At 55.4% G+C, this 15,012-nt stretch overlaps 1 protein-coding gene across 2 annotated transcripts in view; it reads left to right on the top strand.

The window, feature by feature from the left end:
- The window catches only part of WDR1 (WD repeat domain 1), a 43,471-nt gene extending 28,922 nt beyond the window's left edge, over nucleotides 1-14,549 (top strand). The window contains exons 7-15 of one of the 2 annotated variants that reach the window (XM_064365684.1): nucleotides 162-242; nucleotides 597-830; nucleotides 3,737-3,826; nucleotides 5,071-5,225; nucleotides 6,759-6,846; nucleotides 9,904-10,014; nucleotides 10,970-11,143; nucleotides 11,445-11,589; nucleotides 13,401-14,549. In XM_064365684.1, coding sequence (XP_064221754.1) covers nucleotides 162-242; nucleotides 597-830; nucleotides 3,737-3,826; nucleotides 5,071-5,225; nucleotides 6,759-6,846; nucleotides 9,904-10,014; nucleotides 10,970-11,143; nucleotides 11,445-11,589; nucleotides 13,401-13,507 — 1,185 coding nt within the window. In that variant the 3' untranslated portion in view covers nucleotides 13,508-14,549. Of the gene's footprint in view, nucleotides 1-161; nucleotides 243-596; nucleotides 831-3,736; nucleotides 3,830-5,070; nucleotides 5,226-6,758; nucleotides 6,847-9,903; nucleotides 10,015-10,969; nucleotides 11,144-11,444; nucleotides 11,590-13,400 lie in introns of both variants that reach the window. The other variant, XM_064365692.1, reaches the window with a different exon arrangement.
- Nucleotides 14,550-15,012: the final 463 nt, after the last annotated feature.

Genomic DNA, 15,012 nt, shown 5'->3' with positions numbered 1-15,012 from the left:
ATGTGTAGTCAGAGCCCAGTAAACGCATTTCTGCTTTTAAACCACACCGGGAGCTCTGTGTGTTAGCCCTGGTTTTCTAGAGCCACAGTCCATGGAGAAACTGCTTACTCCAGAGGGTGTTCACACACACATGACCCTCATATGTTTTTGTTTCTTGGAAGATATACATCTATGACGGGAAGACTGGGGAGAAGGTGTGCGCGCTGGGCGGAAGCAAGGCCCACGACGGCGGGATTTACGCCGTGAGTATGAGCACGTTTCCTGGTCCAGTGGTGGGAATTTGGCTGAGTCCATGTGTAAGTTCATTCACACTACTCTGGAGTTAGACAAAAACTTGAAATGAGGGGCTACAAGTTGGGGCGGTGTTGTGCCTCTGCCCAGAAAAGCTTTAAGGTCGCAGCGAGGTGATGGGAGAAGCTAGTGGCTGGAACAGGAGACCTGGAGGCAGGTTTCGTCCTTGGCCCACTCACGTCCCACCCCCTCTCTGGGCTCCTTCTGTCCTACTCAGAAACAGGGGCAGTGGACAAGTTGCCCTGTGGGTTCTCTTTCCAGTCTGAAGTTCTCTGGCACGTGACACACTGCTTTTGTTTGAGTAGATTAGTTGGAGTCCTGACAGCACCAATTTGCTTTCTGCATCTGGGGACAAAACTTCCAAGATCTGGGATGTTAACGTCAACTCCGTGGTCAGTGTGTTTCCCATGGGCTCCACGGTTCTGGACCAGCAGCTGGGCTGCCTGTGGCAGAAGGACCACCTGCTCAGTGTCTCCCTGTCCGGGTACATCAACTATCTGGACAGAAACAACCCCAGCAAGCCCCTGCGTGTCATCAAGGTAAGGCCTGTCCTGGGGAAGCCGCTGACCCCAGGGTGGGCAGGGGAGAAGACACTGTGGCCAGTAAGGAAGGAGAACTGAGGAGAGGCCAGGTAGAAGCTAGAGAGGTGTCCTCAGGCCTCCTTGGCCCTTGGGGTTTTGGTGGAAGGGAGGGATGCTGATTGGCATTTTGGGACATGAGTTTAGCCACAGTAGGAGGCCAGATGCCAAGTTCCCCTTGAGCTACTGTGAGAGTCGGAGAGTCGGGGGCAGTGGCCATCACCCCAGCTGTTGAGAGCTGTTACTTCCTGCAGGGCTCAGCCTCCCTGAATTGGGAGTGCACAGCCTGTGTCCCACCTGACTGCAGGCAAGAGCAGGAGCTCGCTGAGCACCAGGGCAGGTAAGGGGGCATCGCCGAGGTTCAGAGGCTGTCATGTGCAGGGACACCAGTAGAGAGCCTCGAGGAGGAGGAGGAAGAGGAAGAGCAGGTAGCCTTGGGCCTGAGCCTGGGCCTGGGCGCTGGCTGGGGTTTGACTGGGCAGGGCTGTGAGGGAGATACTGTGGAGGTTCATGAGGGAGCGATGGGATCAGGAGGAAACAGAGTTAGAATCGTCCATGGGCCCAGGTGTGAAGGCCCTGAATGGCAGCCTGGGGAGGAGCACGGCGCCTGCTTCCAAACCCTTCCCCAGTGGGTCCTGCCTTCTGCTATCCACACCAGCTCAGTTGACACTGCAGTTTCAGGGGAGGTAGACAACGCACTTCATCCCCACAGCCAAGCCTTCTTGGGCTCCTTCTTTAAGCCACTCGGGGAGACAAACACCAGCACTTCCCTGACCCCCTGCAGCTTGCTGCTGTGGAGCTCTGGGGACCAGCCTCCCAGAGGCTCTGAACCCCGCAGGGCTAGTGTAGGCCAGCCTGGGGCAGCCCCCGGGCTCATGCACCTGGCAGTGTGCTGTGCAGTCGGTGGCTCCTTCACACCATGGCTTCTAGGAGAGGCTGCTAGAATCACCGTCCCCTTTTACGGGGGCGTTTGCCCATGAGGAAGGTACCTCCTCCTTAACCTTGTGTGTGACTTCTAAGGAACAGGTCACCTTGGCGCTCATTATGCAGACTCGGTTCCTTTGTGCCGGGGCAGCGGGGGCAGTGGGGGCAGCAGCGTTGCTGAGCAGGGAAAGGCTGAACTGTAAATGCTTCCTTGATGAGGGCCTGAGAACAGAGGGGAATCGGGAGCGCCTCCTCGCTGGGCTCACAGCCCAGGATGATGAGTATAAAGGGAAGGTGTGCCAGCATGGGGCCGCGGAGATGGCTGCCTGGGGAAGCTGAGGTCTCTTGTCAAGACCGTGTTCCAGTAAGCCTCCAAATGGGCTAGTGAGAAATGGTACACGGGTGAGTCGGGCTTCGCTACCAGCCAACTTCCCCTGCCCAGAAAAGCAGTTTCCTATGGGCCATCCCCAACACTGGGCTCCAGGTGTCAGCCGCCAGGTGTGCTGGCGGGGCTGCCTCAAGGGCACTCTTGCTCATACCACTACTGCCAGCTGTCTGTGGCTGGTGCCACAGGGAATCTTGTGAGCTTTTACAGTTGTCAAAATCCCCACATCCCCACTCTCACGCCACACCTGTGTGAGTCACACTGGTGCTGCCGGTGTTCGTGGTGCGGATCTGGACTACAGTGGGGTTGAGGAGCAGGTCAGCCCAGGCTGCGTGTTGCACTCACCCAGGAACTAAAAAGCGCTAGTGGCTGGCGGCCCCAGAGGCACTCAGAGTCTCCAGGGAGGTCTCAGGGTAGCAGGAGCTTGCAGGCCTCCAGAAGGAACACCTGTGGGCATCTGGGCGGGGCTGGGAGTGTTTCTGGTGAGTTCCGGGCAGTGAGTGTGCACACAAGTCTCCTGGCTTCTTGTAGAGCACAGGATCTGATTCAGCAGGAAGGTGGGCCTGAGCCCCACTGGTGAGGGCAGTGTTGGTCTGAGGTCCTTGCTGTAAGGAGCAGGACTGATGGGATGCCATGTTAGAAGGTGGCAGCCTAGCTCAGCACCCCTTAATGGAGCATGTGATAATTTTTTCCTGTTTCTATGGAAAAGATGGAAGTAGCTGCATCCGTTGCCCATTCTTCAGTCGCACTGGTAACTGTGTACCTGTCTCCAAAGATTCATGCCATATTGTGGCAACATGTGGCATACCACAGAGTTAAAGAATTCCTGCAGAAAAGCCCTTAACTCAGGGCAGAGGAGAGGGGCCCACCGGGAGCCGGCATCCCTCTGCAGGGGAGAGGTGTGAGGAGATTCTAACAGCCCCAGCCATTATTTCCGTCCCAGGATCAGATACGGAGGGGGCTAAACGCCTCCCTCTGGAAGCAGCTGTCTGGTTGTAGACCAGCCTTGTGAGCCCTCCACTGCAGCAGTCGGGAGGTTAGGGTGGGGGCGGCAGTGCTCGCAGACAGCCTTGGGCTTTTACAGTGGTCGGAGAGAACCCTGCCCTCAGCAGGGCCAGCGTTCCTGGGGAGGGAGAGAGAAGCAGCCTCAGAAGCCAGGGCCTGAAGCCAAGGCCTCCTGGATTGATGCCCTTATGGCCTCCACCCTTATAGGTGCTGGTCAGCTGGGTGCAGGCCACATGTCTGCCATGTGAGATGCTCAGGTGCTGGGCTTTGGTCAGACCACGTCCAGGCCCAGGTCTGGGATCGTTAACTTGGAGGGAGGGGAATGAAGGGCAGGGTCTGTAGGTGACTGGGTAACTCCGGAAAGGTTACTTAGGGCTCGTGGGCCATGCATTCAGACAGCTGGGGCTCTGGGGCCTCGGCACACCTGCACTGCCATGGGTGGAGGTGCGTCCACCCCCTCTGTTATACCCAGAGGCTTAGTTGGTGGAAAGTGGGTGGCGGAGGGCAGGTCGGCATGTCCTCAGCTTACCTGACCGGCGCGTCTCCTCCACAGGGTCACAGTAAATCGATCCAGTGTCTGACGGTGCATAAAAACGGCGGCAAGTCCTACATCTACTCCGGGAGCCACGATGGACACATTAATATCCTTTGACTCACAGAGCTGGCTCTGGAGCCACTGGCTGTGGAGGGGAATTTCCTGTTCCCAAGGTGCCAGAGGCCAGGCCAGCCAGGTGGCTCCAGCTGCAGCCACAGCCACACGCTCTTCTGACCAGTGTGGCCCCTAGGGGTGGCATGTCTGCACATGGGGACCTGGCAGCTCCAGGGCTCACGCTGAGGAAAGCCACGGGCAGCTCTGACCTGGTCAGTCCCTTCTTGCTGTGCAGCCTTGAGTGTGTGGCTTGACGTCTCTGAACTTGGCTGCTACTCTCCTTGTAGATGCCAGCTGGCGCCAGCCTTGTCCCTACTCCACACGGTGGGATTCTTGATTATTAGAATTCACAAGTACCTGGACACCCTTAAGTTGGGTCCCCTTTTTTAAAAAATGAGAAAACTGGAGCTCAGTGAGCTGAAGTGCCCTCCCCAGAGTCACGCCGCCTGTGGTCTGCAGAGCCGGTGCCAGTGCTCCTGTGAGATGCTTTGTGGCCCTTCGGTCATGTTCCCTGGAGGTGTTTGTTCCCCCTTAAAAGTCCTTATCTAGGTTTCTGTAAATGAGTCCTGGTTTCTCCCTGGTGATGGGGGCTTCTGTTGAACTTTTCCTGCATGGCCTGGAGCTGGTGACACGCTGCTCTTGGGGCTGTCTTGAACCCTGGAGCCGCCATCTGCAGAGTGCCTGGGCAGGGGCACCCACACGTTGCTGGTGAAGGCATGCGCTGTGCGTTGTTCTGCTGCCCTCCCTGACCACCATGCTGCGTTGGAAACTGCCTTTTGTGTGAACAGCTCTGGTCTGCATGTGCCGTACCTCCCAGAGGGACTGTCCAGGACCCAGGGAGTTCCCCACAGTGCTGGGAGAGGAGGGCAGACATGCCACCCTCCACCCCCCAAATGTAAAGAAATGTAGGGGTAGAGGGGTACGCCTGCCCAAGGCCCCGTCACAGCTAGTGGCAGAGGAGGCCCTGGAGCGTCCCCAGCTTGCTGGTTCCCCGCGGGCCTACAGCACGGCTCCTTTTCTGCTTCATCCAGTCTCTGGGTGGTGCACCCATACCTCAGATACCGCTTCAGGGAACTGGTCAGCTGTGGACACTGCCAGCTTCCCAGGGGAAATGGTTTTCTCCATTTACGATAGATTCTCATTTGTTGATGTAAATGTAGAATCTTATTACTGAAGCCACACCTAAGAACACCCAACAGTCCTGGAAGCCGGGCTTTTCCTTAACCCCCACTGTACATTACTGGGATTCAGAGACAGGGGAGAATGACTCCTTCGCTGGGAAAGGCCACACGAACCAGGTGTCCAGGATGACCGTGGACGAGTCGGGGCAGCTCATCAGCTGCAGCATGGACGACACCGTGCGGTACACCAACCTCGCGCTGCGGGACTACAGGTGAGAGCGCTCAGCTCTGCGGGGCTCCCGGATGACCCTCAGCTCCCACGGAGGGCTTTCGCCACCAGCAGTTCCTGTTCTTGAGGGCGCCTCACCTGCTCCTGTCATCTCTCCCACCCTGTCCCAGCATTGTTCTCCGGTTGTTGAGTCCTGAGCCCAGCACTCTTATAGACCCAGGTGGTCTGGGTAATGTTCTTGCCCACGGATGATGACTAGGTGTGGACCCTGCCCTGGAAGCAGGGGCAGCAGGTCACAGCCCCGTTCTTCAGGAACCTGCTGCGGTCTCTTTCTGTTTCCCTTCCCCATCAGTAAAGGCGAGTACAGTGGAGCCTGCCTCAGACCATTGTGGGTTAGGTGAGCCTGGCACAGGGCATGTGCTGAGTACAAGACAGCATCCCCCTTCTGCTCAAGGGTAAGACGGGCACACGGTGATCTGGTTAAAAGAACGTCTTATCTGTTTTTGTTCTTGTGCCTTTGATTGGCGGTCAGTAGAACTAGGAGAGTAGCTGTTTGTAAGTGATCTGAAGTCCTAAATGCAGTTGGAAAGGCTTGAAAGGGAAGTGTTTCAGGCCCTGACAAGGCCTCTGCATGTCCAGTGTCCCCATGCCCAGGACTGACCCCTCCTCTGCCCCTACACTTCTTGTGTAGACCCCGTTGTTACCTGGTAATCCTGCCTAGGTCGTGTTGCCTGAGAGGCAGGGACTCCTGGGTCCTGTTGATAGATGGCTGGCACCAGGTCCAGCACACGGCTCTGAGCAGGTGTGCCCTCCTTGACGCAGAGGCCCTGCCTGCCTGGGCATCTGTAGGTAAATTGGGCCTCCCGATAAGTGGCAGAAGCGGCCCTAGAGCCAGGCACCTGGGCCCTGGTCCTCTTTCTACTGCCCTGTGGTAACCTAAACGTCTTCCTGGGCCAGATAACCCAAGGCAAGGCCCTTACAGAGCCAGCCTTGGCCTGAGGACCTTGCTGCACAGCCTTTGGGGACGCCACACTTGGCCCAGTGATGCAGAAGTTTCCTTAATGATCTCAGTTTTCAAGAAATTTGTGCGTGTGAGTCTTTCCAGGACAAGTTTTGAAAGCAATTGGCCAAGGCTAAAGATAATGTGATTTTCACCCATTAAAGGTAATGGATTCTTAAAAGTTACCCTTCCATTTTGGGGCGCAAAACTCAATTCTGTCTGTGCCCAGTGAACTCCAGAGTCTTTAGTCGGCAGACATGGCGACAAAAGCCAAACTGGGCAGAGTGAGGGCTGACCACAGACAAACATGAGCATAAGTAATGGCCTGCGCTGGCATCTCCACTCCTTCCCCACTCCCAGGCCCCCATCATGATTTATCATCTCTTTGCACCAGAGTCATGGGTCTTTTTTTTGCCCCTATCCCATATTTTAGCAAGTCTTTCCTTCAATATAGATGGTAGTAGAATTGTCTTCTCCTAAGTAGCAGCATTGCTGTGGTTTAACGGTGAATGTATGTGAATACCTCCACTGAGCTGCTGCATCGTCGAAGTAACGTGCTTCCTTTCTCTCTAACAGTGGACAAGGAGTCGTGAAACTGGATGTTCAGCCAAAGTGCATTGCTGTGGGCCCCGGCGGATACGCCGTGGTCGTGTGCATCGGGCAGGTAGGAACCTGCCTCTGTTTGGGTCGGAGCTTGCGGCTGTGTGCTACCTGCTTGCTGAATTCTACTCAGGTCCCATTTGACAATTGCTCTAGCCAGTGTTTTTCTTGAGCGCTCATTTGCGCTGCAGTAAGGGAGCTCACATATTTAATCCTCACCACCATCCTGCCTCTTGTACAGATGAAGAAGTGGAGGCACAGAATGGGTAAGTTGGTTGCCCAAAGTCACAGCTCGTCAGCGGGCAGAGGTGGGGTTTGTCTGTAAGCCTCAGACCACGCTGCGTGCCCTTCGGCCTGTGAGGTCTATGAGAGGCTCCTTGGGGTGGGCCTGCCTTTGCTCCTGTTCAGATCCCAGCCCTGCTGCGTTCTGAGCTGTGTGACTTCATGCATTTACCTCACCCTCTCTGAACCTTAGTTTTCCATCCCCAGTACTCACAGATCCAGGTGATTAAGAGGAAGTACATATAAGCCTCCTCACACCATCTTGGTTCCTCTTACAGTTGAGGAGGATGAGGCCCAGAGCAGCCTGGGGCTTTCCGGCTTGCAGAAGGTGGCACCTGACTCCCCAGCCTGGCTTCTCACTCCAGGCAGCGGGGTCACCTGCACACCTTTGCCTTCGGAGTTTCTGGAGCAAAGCACCCTTTACTGAGATCCAGGCCTAACCCACTTTATACAGAATTCTGCTCTGCACAAGATACTATCTGTTGGCGGGCCTAGGCTTGCTGGCATGTAGACTGGGGAAGGCAAGGAGCAACCATTGGCACAAGTGGCAAGCCCTGCTAAAGAAAGCTGCATTCAGGACCCTCCGCCCCTCCTTCGCCCTGTGAACTTAATTGCTTTAGGGAGAATGGATTTCTCTGTGTCCTAGATAACACGAACTCCCTGCCAAGTAATTATTGCAGATGACCTGGACAGCCAGTGGGGGTGGGGGAGAATCCGCACACGGAGCACCTCAGGGCCTGGGGGAAATGCTACAAAGCAGCTTCTCTGTACAGCAGGGCTCTTGCCAGCCAAGGGATCTGCACACGGGGCTTTTGTGGGTGAACGGGTAAGGCCTAGGGCAGAGCGCCCTGTGTCTCCAGGCCCAGGTTTCCTCGTCTGTAAAGCTGTGGTCATGATAGGCCACCCCTTCCCTGAGGCTGAGAGTAAAGATCTCACGAGGACGTTCAGACAGGGGCCCAGCGGGCACCTGCCCTCCAGGGAGTTAGAAAGTACCCTGGTAGGGTTGTAGCATGCAGAGGGGACAGGCGGTTTTCTCTGTGATCTGCTGTTACTCATCTGTTGCTCCCAGGGCATCTAGAACCTCCACTCGGGGTCAGAATCTTCTGCAGTGCTCCCTGTCACCAGTCAAAGGGTCAGGAGGGTGCTGGGAGGGGCCTGGGGTTTTAGATCAGGAAACAACCAGGTTCAAGTCTCGTGTCAGACGAAGCTTCGGGCCAATGCTTAGGCCTTCATTCTTCACCTGTGGATAGGTAAGGCCACCCCAGAGCCAAGCAGATGACACAGGTGCACCTTCAATAGCAGTAGTAGGATGAATGGGCGCTGCTACCATTCATCCTCATACACCCCACAGTCCACGTGGAAGCAAGCCCACAGGGTAGGGGCGGGGGCTGCCTATCTTCATGACAGCTGATGGCTTGGGTAGGGGCTCATTGGGATAAAGGCGAAACTCACAGATGATGGCCACTCTGAGAACAGACAAGTAAGTTAGAATCAGAAGACTAGACCAGGAGGGGAGACAGAAAAAGGCGGGCCCTCGCTGCAGAGCCTCTGCTGCACATAACAGAGGCAAAGGTCCAGTGTGGGGGCCGAGGCTTGGAGTCTCGGCAAGTCCTGGCTCAGCCTGTGGGAGCTGGTGCCTCGAGTGCACAGCATAAGCATTGTGTGCCCCGTTTTCTCCTCCGTGAAATGGAGAACCTGATCCCTGCCCTCTGGGGCTGGAACACTCGCAGCAGAGTGCTGGCACGTGCCCAGGGGCTGTCGCTGCTGTTTTTGTTTTTGTCCTTACCCTGAACATTGACTCATCTTCACAATAGCTAGGCACCACTGGCTAATGAGGCCCAGGACGGTTCTGGACCGTCCCCTCATCCAGCAAGCAGCTGTGCTGGGGTCAAGCCTCGGTCTGTCCGTCTTCGGAGCACTGCCCGGTCAGCAGTGTGCCATGGGGGCGTCCACTCTGCAGCCGGACACCCAAGTACTTGGCACCCTGGCAGTTCTGAGGGCCAACCAGCGTGGCTCAGCCCATGCTGAGGACGGTCTCCTGCCCTCTCACCAAGCAGGTCAGGAGTAAACACAGTACGGGGCTGGTGTGGCGGCCACCACGAGGGGTGCACACTTCCCATTGGGCTTGGGGCATCAGGAGCAGCAACCCAGGCCCCAGGAAGTAGGCACCAGCCTCCCAGCCACTGTGCTGCCCTGCTATCCGTCCTCCCGGGAATCATGCTCCTGTGGGGAGCAGAGTGCCTCTGTGGACTTGAGTGTCCCAGCTCCACTTCCAGTCGCCGGAGTTAGGCGGATGCTCCACAGCCGGGTGCCACAGGGTTCTCCTACTGTTCCTAGGCTGTAGGAGGACCACTAGCTGTGGACCGCTGGCTCTTTCTTTTGTCTTGAGAAGCCAGAACCTAGAATCCCAAGTGCCATACTCTTTTGCACTGTTGCTTGGAGGCCTTATCGCGCCCCCTGCCCCACTGTGCTCCCATCCTCCTGACGCCTAGCAGTGCTGTTCAGCAGAGTGCATTTATTTCCCTCACTGACTGGAGGGACTAAAGTTCAGAGGCCAGGTGACTTTCCAGGAGCCGGTGCTGTGGTGACAGCCGTGGTAGTAATGTAGTGATGATGGCGATGGTCACAGTTCATTGTGTTTCCTGCCCCACTTGACTGAGGGTCACAAGGCTGGGACTGAGCCCAGGTGGTGTGGCTCAGAGCCCTGGATGGCCCTGCAAAGAGGTTGGGGACAGAGCCAAACCCAGCTCCACTGAGCCCCGACAGGGGCACACCCCTCCTCCTAGGCTTTGTCCCGAAGGGCTGGACCGCCCTGACCCGCTGCTCATGTGTGCCGCAGATCGTCCTGCTGAAGGATCAGAGGAAGTGCTTCAGTATCGACAGCCCCGGCTACGAGCCTGAAGTTGTGGCAGTGCACCCAGGCGGGGACACGGTGGCGGTTGGGGGTGCGGTAAGGCACTTTCCTCTCCCCTGTGCTCTCTGTCCTTGGTGTCTGGGTGATCTGGGGACAGCATGCACTGTGTGAGTACCAGAGCTGTCTCAGGGAAGGTGAGGGGTCAGGCAGGGGAAGGGTGGGGCCGGGGGTGAGGGACCTGCTCTGGGGCCCAGCCACCTCATGCCACCCAGAGCTGGAGCCTTCCCCTGCCCTCCTTAGCACTCCCCCCACTTCACTGCCCAGGTACCCACAAGACTGTGGACGGTGAGGTGGGGGGAGTTCTGAGGAGGGGACAGCTGGGCCTGAAAGCCAGCGCCGTGAGTGGCAGGGGGAGCAAGAGGGCAGCAGGTCAGGAAATGAAGGAACAGGAATGGTGTCCCCTGGGGCTGGGCTCGGCTCGTAGATTGAATGAAGACTGACAAGAATTTCCTGACATCTTCAGGGTGCAGTACTAACGAATTTTACAGTTTCCCATGAGTTCTGCTTCGGTGTAATTCTCATGCCCTTGAACTTGTGTTTGTGGCACGGTCACAGTCTGCCTGGCCAAGTCCTGAGTGCTTTAGAGAAGAGCTCGTTTCCCCTCCCCAGCCCAAGAGGGCAGCCCTTTGATCACCCAGACCTGCAGCAGGTGTGGCAGTGCCCTCCGTGCTAGGGGCCAGGCGGCTCTACGTGCTACTGGGTCCTTCAGGTCAGGTGCCGATGTGACCTGCGCATGGAGTAGCTTCCTCCACCAGCCAGCTTGAGGGCCTCAGGAGACCAGCGGTGCCCGTACCAACAGCCGTTTTCATAGAGCTGCGTAGGTTTCAGGCCTATCCACGGGAAGAGCCATGCCCAGCGCCTGACATGCACCCAGCAGAGTAACAGTCAGAGAGGCACATTTTCTTAAGCCCTCAACCCCTCCCTTCACAAAGGGTGGGTGTGGTGCATCTGTGTTTGGTGGTGGCTCACTTCCTCTCTGTCCCTGCCGTAGGATGGCAACGTCCGCCTGTACTCCATCCTGGGTACCACGCTGAAGGATGAGGACAAGCTCCTAGAGGCCAAGGGCCCTGTGACCGACGTGGCCTACTCCCACGACGGCGCCTTCCTTGCCGTGTGCGACGCCAGCAAAGTGGTCACAGTGTTCAGTGTCGCTGACGGCTACTCGGTGAGTGGGCAGCGGGCTCCTCTGTCCCCGTGCTGGTTGGTGCAGGTGGCAGTGGAAGGCGATCGTGACTTGGTGACCTTGAGCTGACCTTGTCTGAGCTGTAGCTTTCTCGCTTCCACAAGTAGCAGGTGCCTCGTGCCGTGCTTCTGGGGAGTTAGTGGGTTTGTAGGGGTCGCTAGCATAGAGTTAGTGCCTGAGAAACCTGGGTCCTCATTGTCGACATGAGGGGTAAGCGAGGTGATACGGGCAACCCTGGCCTGAACCTGACCTGCCACCTCTCTTGTTTTCAACCTGCAATTAGGAGAACAATGTTTTTTATGGACACCATGCAAAAATCGTCTGCCTGGCCTGGTCCCCAGACAATGAACACTTTGCCTCTGGAGGCATGGACATGATGGTGTACGTCTGGACCCTGAGTGACCCAGAAACCAGAGTCAAGATCCAAGGTGACTTCCTCCCCCAGGCCTTGGCAGTGACTGCCCATGGCCCGGGGCTCCGTTGGCCACTTCACAGGCTGTCTCCCTGGCTGCGTTCCCAAGGCTGAGGAGCCTCTGTGCTTCTAGGCAGGTGGCCCAGAAGAGGTGTGGGTCTCCTTCCCTCCAGCAAACACCAGCTGTGTTGCTGGCCGTACTGAGGGACCACAGGCTGCTTTGTGTTCCCAGTGGGAGCACGTGGGCCTCACGCACAGGACACGTACTCAGCTGAGTGAAGGCCTCACTCATGACATCTTCCCTTCCCCTTCCCACCCCTTAAATCCCACCTGGGACACCAGGGTCTCCCTGTCCCTAAGATAGCCACGTCCAGTGTCTACTGTGAGCCTCATGTGGACATTGAAATTTTCTGGTGGCCACATTTCAAAAGGAAACAGGTGAAATTATTTGTAACAGTAGATTTTTTTTAGCCCTGCATGTCATCATTTCTCCCTGTGGGGGTTGTGATGTCCTCAAGTGGCCGAGTGTGGGGAGGCAGCTCTGTGCTGTCCAAACCCTCCCCGCCCCAGTGCCTCCCTACTGTCCTCCTCCTGGTGCAGTCAGGTCCCCTCATCCATTTTCCTTGAAGACATCCTTTTGTGTTAAACATTAATGGGCTCTTTTCCTATTTAAAAATGTGTGAGTCCACCTGCAGAGCTCATTCCCCAGCTGCAGGCTGCAGGTGGGGGGCAGACAAAGGGGGAAGGCAGCCCAGTCCAGCGGAGACGCAAAGCAGATTTCACTGTCGTCCTGGTTTATAAGGCGATCGACATCAAACAAGTAGTGAGAATCAGACAAGTCATGAATGAAATGGATCCAGAAAAAATACATAGCAAGAGCTAGTCAGGTAGAGAGTAGGTCAGGGTCTGTGTCTTCACTATGTGGTCACAGGCCACCAAACATGAAGTGACCTCGGCGTCAGGCTCTCATGCACATAGTTGAGTTCTGCACCTGGAAAAGAGCCAGCCTGGTGATGCGAACAGAGTGCTAAAGCCTGGCTTCACTGTCAAGTCATGCTTGGTGGTTGCAGGAGCTCCCAGGCACCTGTGCCACCCGCCACCCTCAGGCTAAGGCTTCCTGCATCAGGGCACATGCCGTGCCAGGTGGGGTGTGCTGAATCTGATCCTGTCTAGGCGGGGCTGCACACCTAGAGCAGAGAGCTGGTGGGAACCCCCTTGCCTGCAGCTGGGACCCTCCCTGGGCTTTGTGGGCAAAGTCAACCACAGGAGCCCTGAGTGCATGGGCACCATCTCACTGTTGGCATCTCGGGTGGGAAGAGGCAAGATGATGGGGAATCAGGAATCTGGTCACCCATAGTGTGACTCACAGAGGGGAAAGTCAGTGGCCCCCAGTTCTATGTTTTCCACCCTTTTTTTGGTTGTCATGCCCCGCCCATTTTAATACCATACGGATACAGCCTAGTGCTTTGTGTGTTGTCTGCATGTCATCGCTTTTATACATAAGAAGAAATTGTTATTTCACTCTTTTGGAACTTGGTTCTCAAGACTTGGAGAGGCGTAGCCACTGGCGTCTGTAGGTGGAGCCAGGGATGCCGCTAATTACCCTGCAGCACAAAAAGAGGTGCCCGGCCCTGGGGATCAGCAGTGCCAGGTGGAGAATTCAGCCCCACTGCCACCCTGCCAGACTCCTGAGTTATAACGACTCGGAGCCATTTTCTTGGGGGCCCTGTGATGATTTAGGCACAGGTCATTCCATCTTCCTAGTCCAAGATGTACATAGATGTGGAGAAGTTTGGCTTTTTGTTAAATTGCACCCTTTCTTCTCAGATGCACACCGGCTGCACCATGTCAGCAGCCTGGCCTGGCTGGACGAGCACACGCTGGTCACCACCTCTCACGATGCCTCTGTCAAGGAGTGGACAATCACCTACTGAGGAGCCCCACCCCCGCCTCTGAACGGACCTAATCAGGGACTAGAGTTTATTAACTGCAGTGGAACATGTCATTTCTCTATTTCTGTGACGCGCCCCCTTGCCCCTGCCCCACCGCAAGAGGCAGTAGGGCCCCGTCATGACCCTCGTCTCCAGGGTGTCTGTACACGTTCTTCTGAAAGCTTTAGACAGGAACAGTTTGCACATGAAAAATAAAGCGAGCACTTAAACAATGTGTGGAGCGTAACTAAAACCCACGGCCCAACCAAACCTTGAGAATGCAGAACATTCCAGAAGCAGTAGCCTCCAAAGCACACAGAGCCTCCGGCCCCGCCGTGGCTCTCTCTCACTGTTGGTCAGGGGACGTTGTACAGGTGAATGAACTGGGGCTCTCACGTTCCTACCTGCAGAACATTTCTGTACTAGTGAGAAGAGGGAATATGCGTTGCAGTTCAGCAAAGCCGGAATTCTGTGTTGAGCAGATGTCTGTCTCTTCCTAGCGTGTGACTCACACCGTGTGGCTGCCTTCGGAGAGCCACCTCCAGATCAGATGGGGACACACAACCCCTGGATATGTTTCATTGTCAGATTTTGTGCTTGATTTTAAGAATGGAATTGTGGGTTTTTGTTTTTTTTTTTTTAATGTATTTTAACTGTTGCCTGTCAGTGTTTACAAACTAGTGCTTTGACGGCACCGTGTTCAGGTTTTTAGAACCCTCGTTAGCCAGACTGAAGTGTCCTGGTCACTGTTTCACCATCATGCTTTGATGTTCTCCTGTCTTTCTCCTTCTTCTGCTCCCAGGAGCAAAGGTTAATTTAAGGGCAAAGATGAAGTCACTGTAAACTAATCTGTCATCGTTTTTATCTTTTCTTTTTCAGTGCAGAAATTAAAAGTAAGTATAAAGCACCGTGATTGGGAGTGTTTTTGCGTGTGTCGGAATCACTGGTAAATATTGGCTGAGAACAATCCCTCCCTTGCACTTGTGAAAACACTGAGCGCTTTAAGAGATTAGCCTGAGAAATAATTAAATATCTTTTCTCTTCATTGTGGATCACTGACTTTGTGTGATGGGGGTACGTGGGGCAGCTGCGTGGGGAGGAACCTCTGTGGGATTCTTTTAGCTTTAGGGGTCTCACTAGCCCACAGACTCAGGCAGGAAATGTTTGGAATCCACGATTGTCAGACCCATTGTGTGGGGGGAAGGGAAGCCCCAGAGAAGGGGCTGGAACCCTTGGTTCCTATTCCCAGCCGAACCACTGGTCACCCTGTGACCTAGGTCACATCCCTTCTCTGGGTCTAAATTTCTTTGTCAACTGACAACACTGGACCAGATGATGTCTACATCCCATCTGCTTCCCAAATTCTTAGCAGCCTGTATAGCTTTCACATAAGGAATAGCATGCATTAGATGTTAAAAACTAAGTTCCCAAACATCCACATTAATTGCAAAGTGAAAGGCACTGTTCTTTGAAAGTGCCTTTTGTACTTTTGTAACAATTATGAAGTC

The sequence above is a fragment of the Aotus nancymaae genome, unplaced genomic scaffold (genome assembly GCF_030222135.1).
Source record: "Aotus nancymaae isolate 86718 unplaced genomic scaffold, 86718_ANA_hifiasm-v0.15.2.pri h1tg000006l, whole genome shotgun sequence".
Taxonomy (NCBI): domain Eukaryota; kingdom Metazoa; phylum Chordata; class Mammalia; order Primates; family Aotidae; genus Aotus; species Aotus nancymaae.
This window is presented reverse-complemented; position numbering and strand designations above follow the sequence as displayed.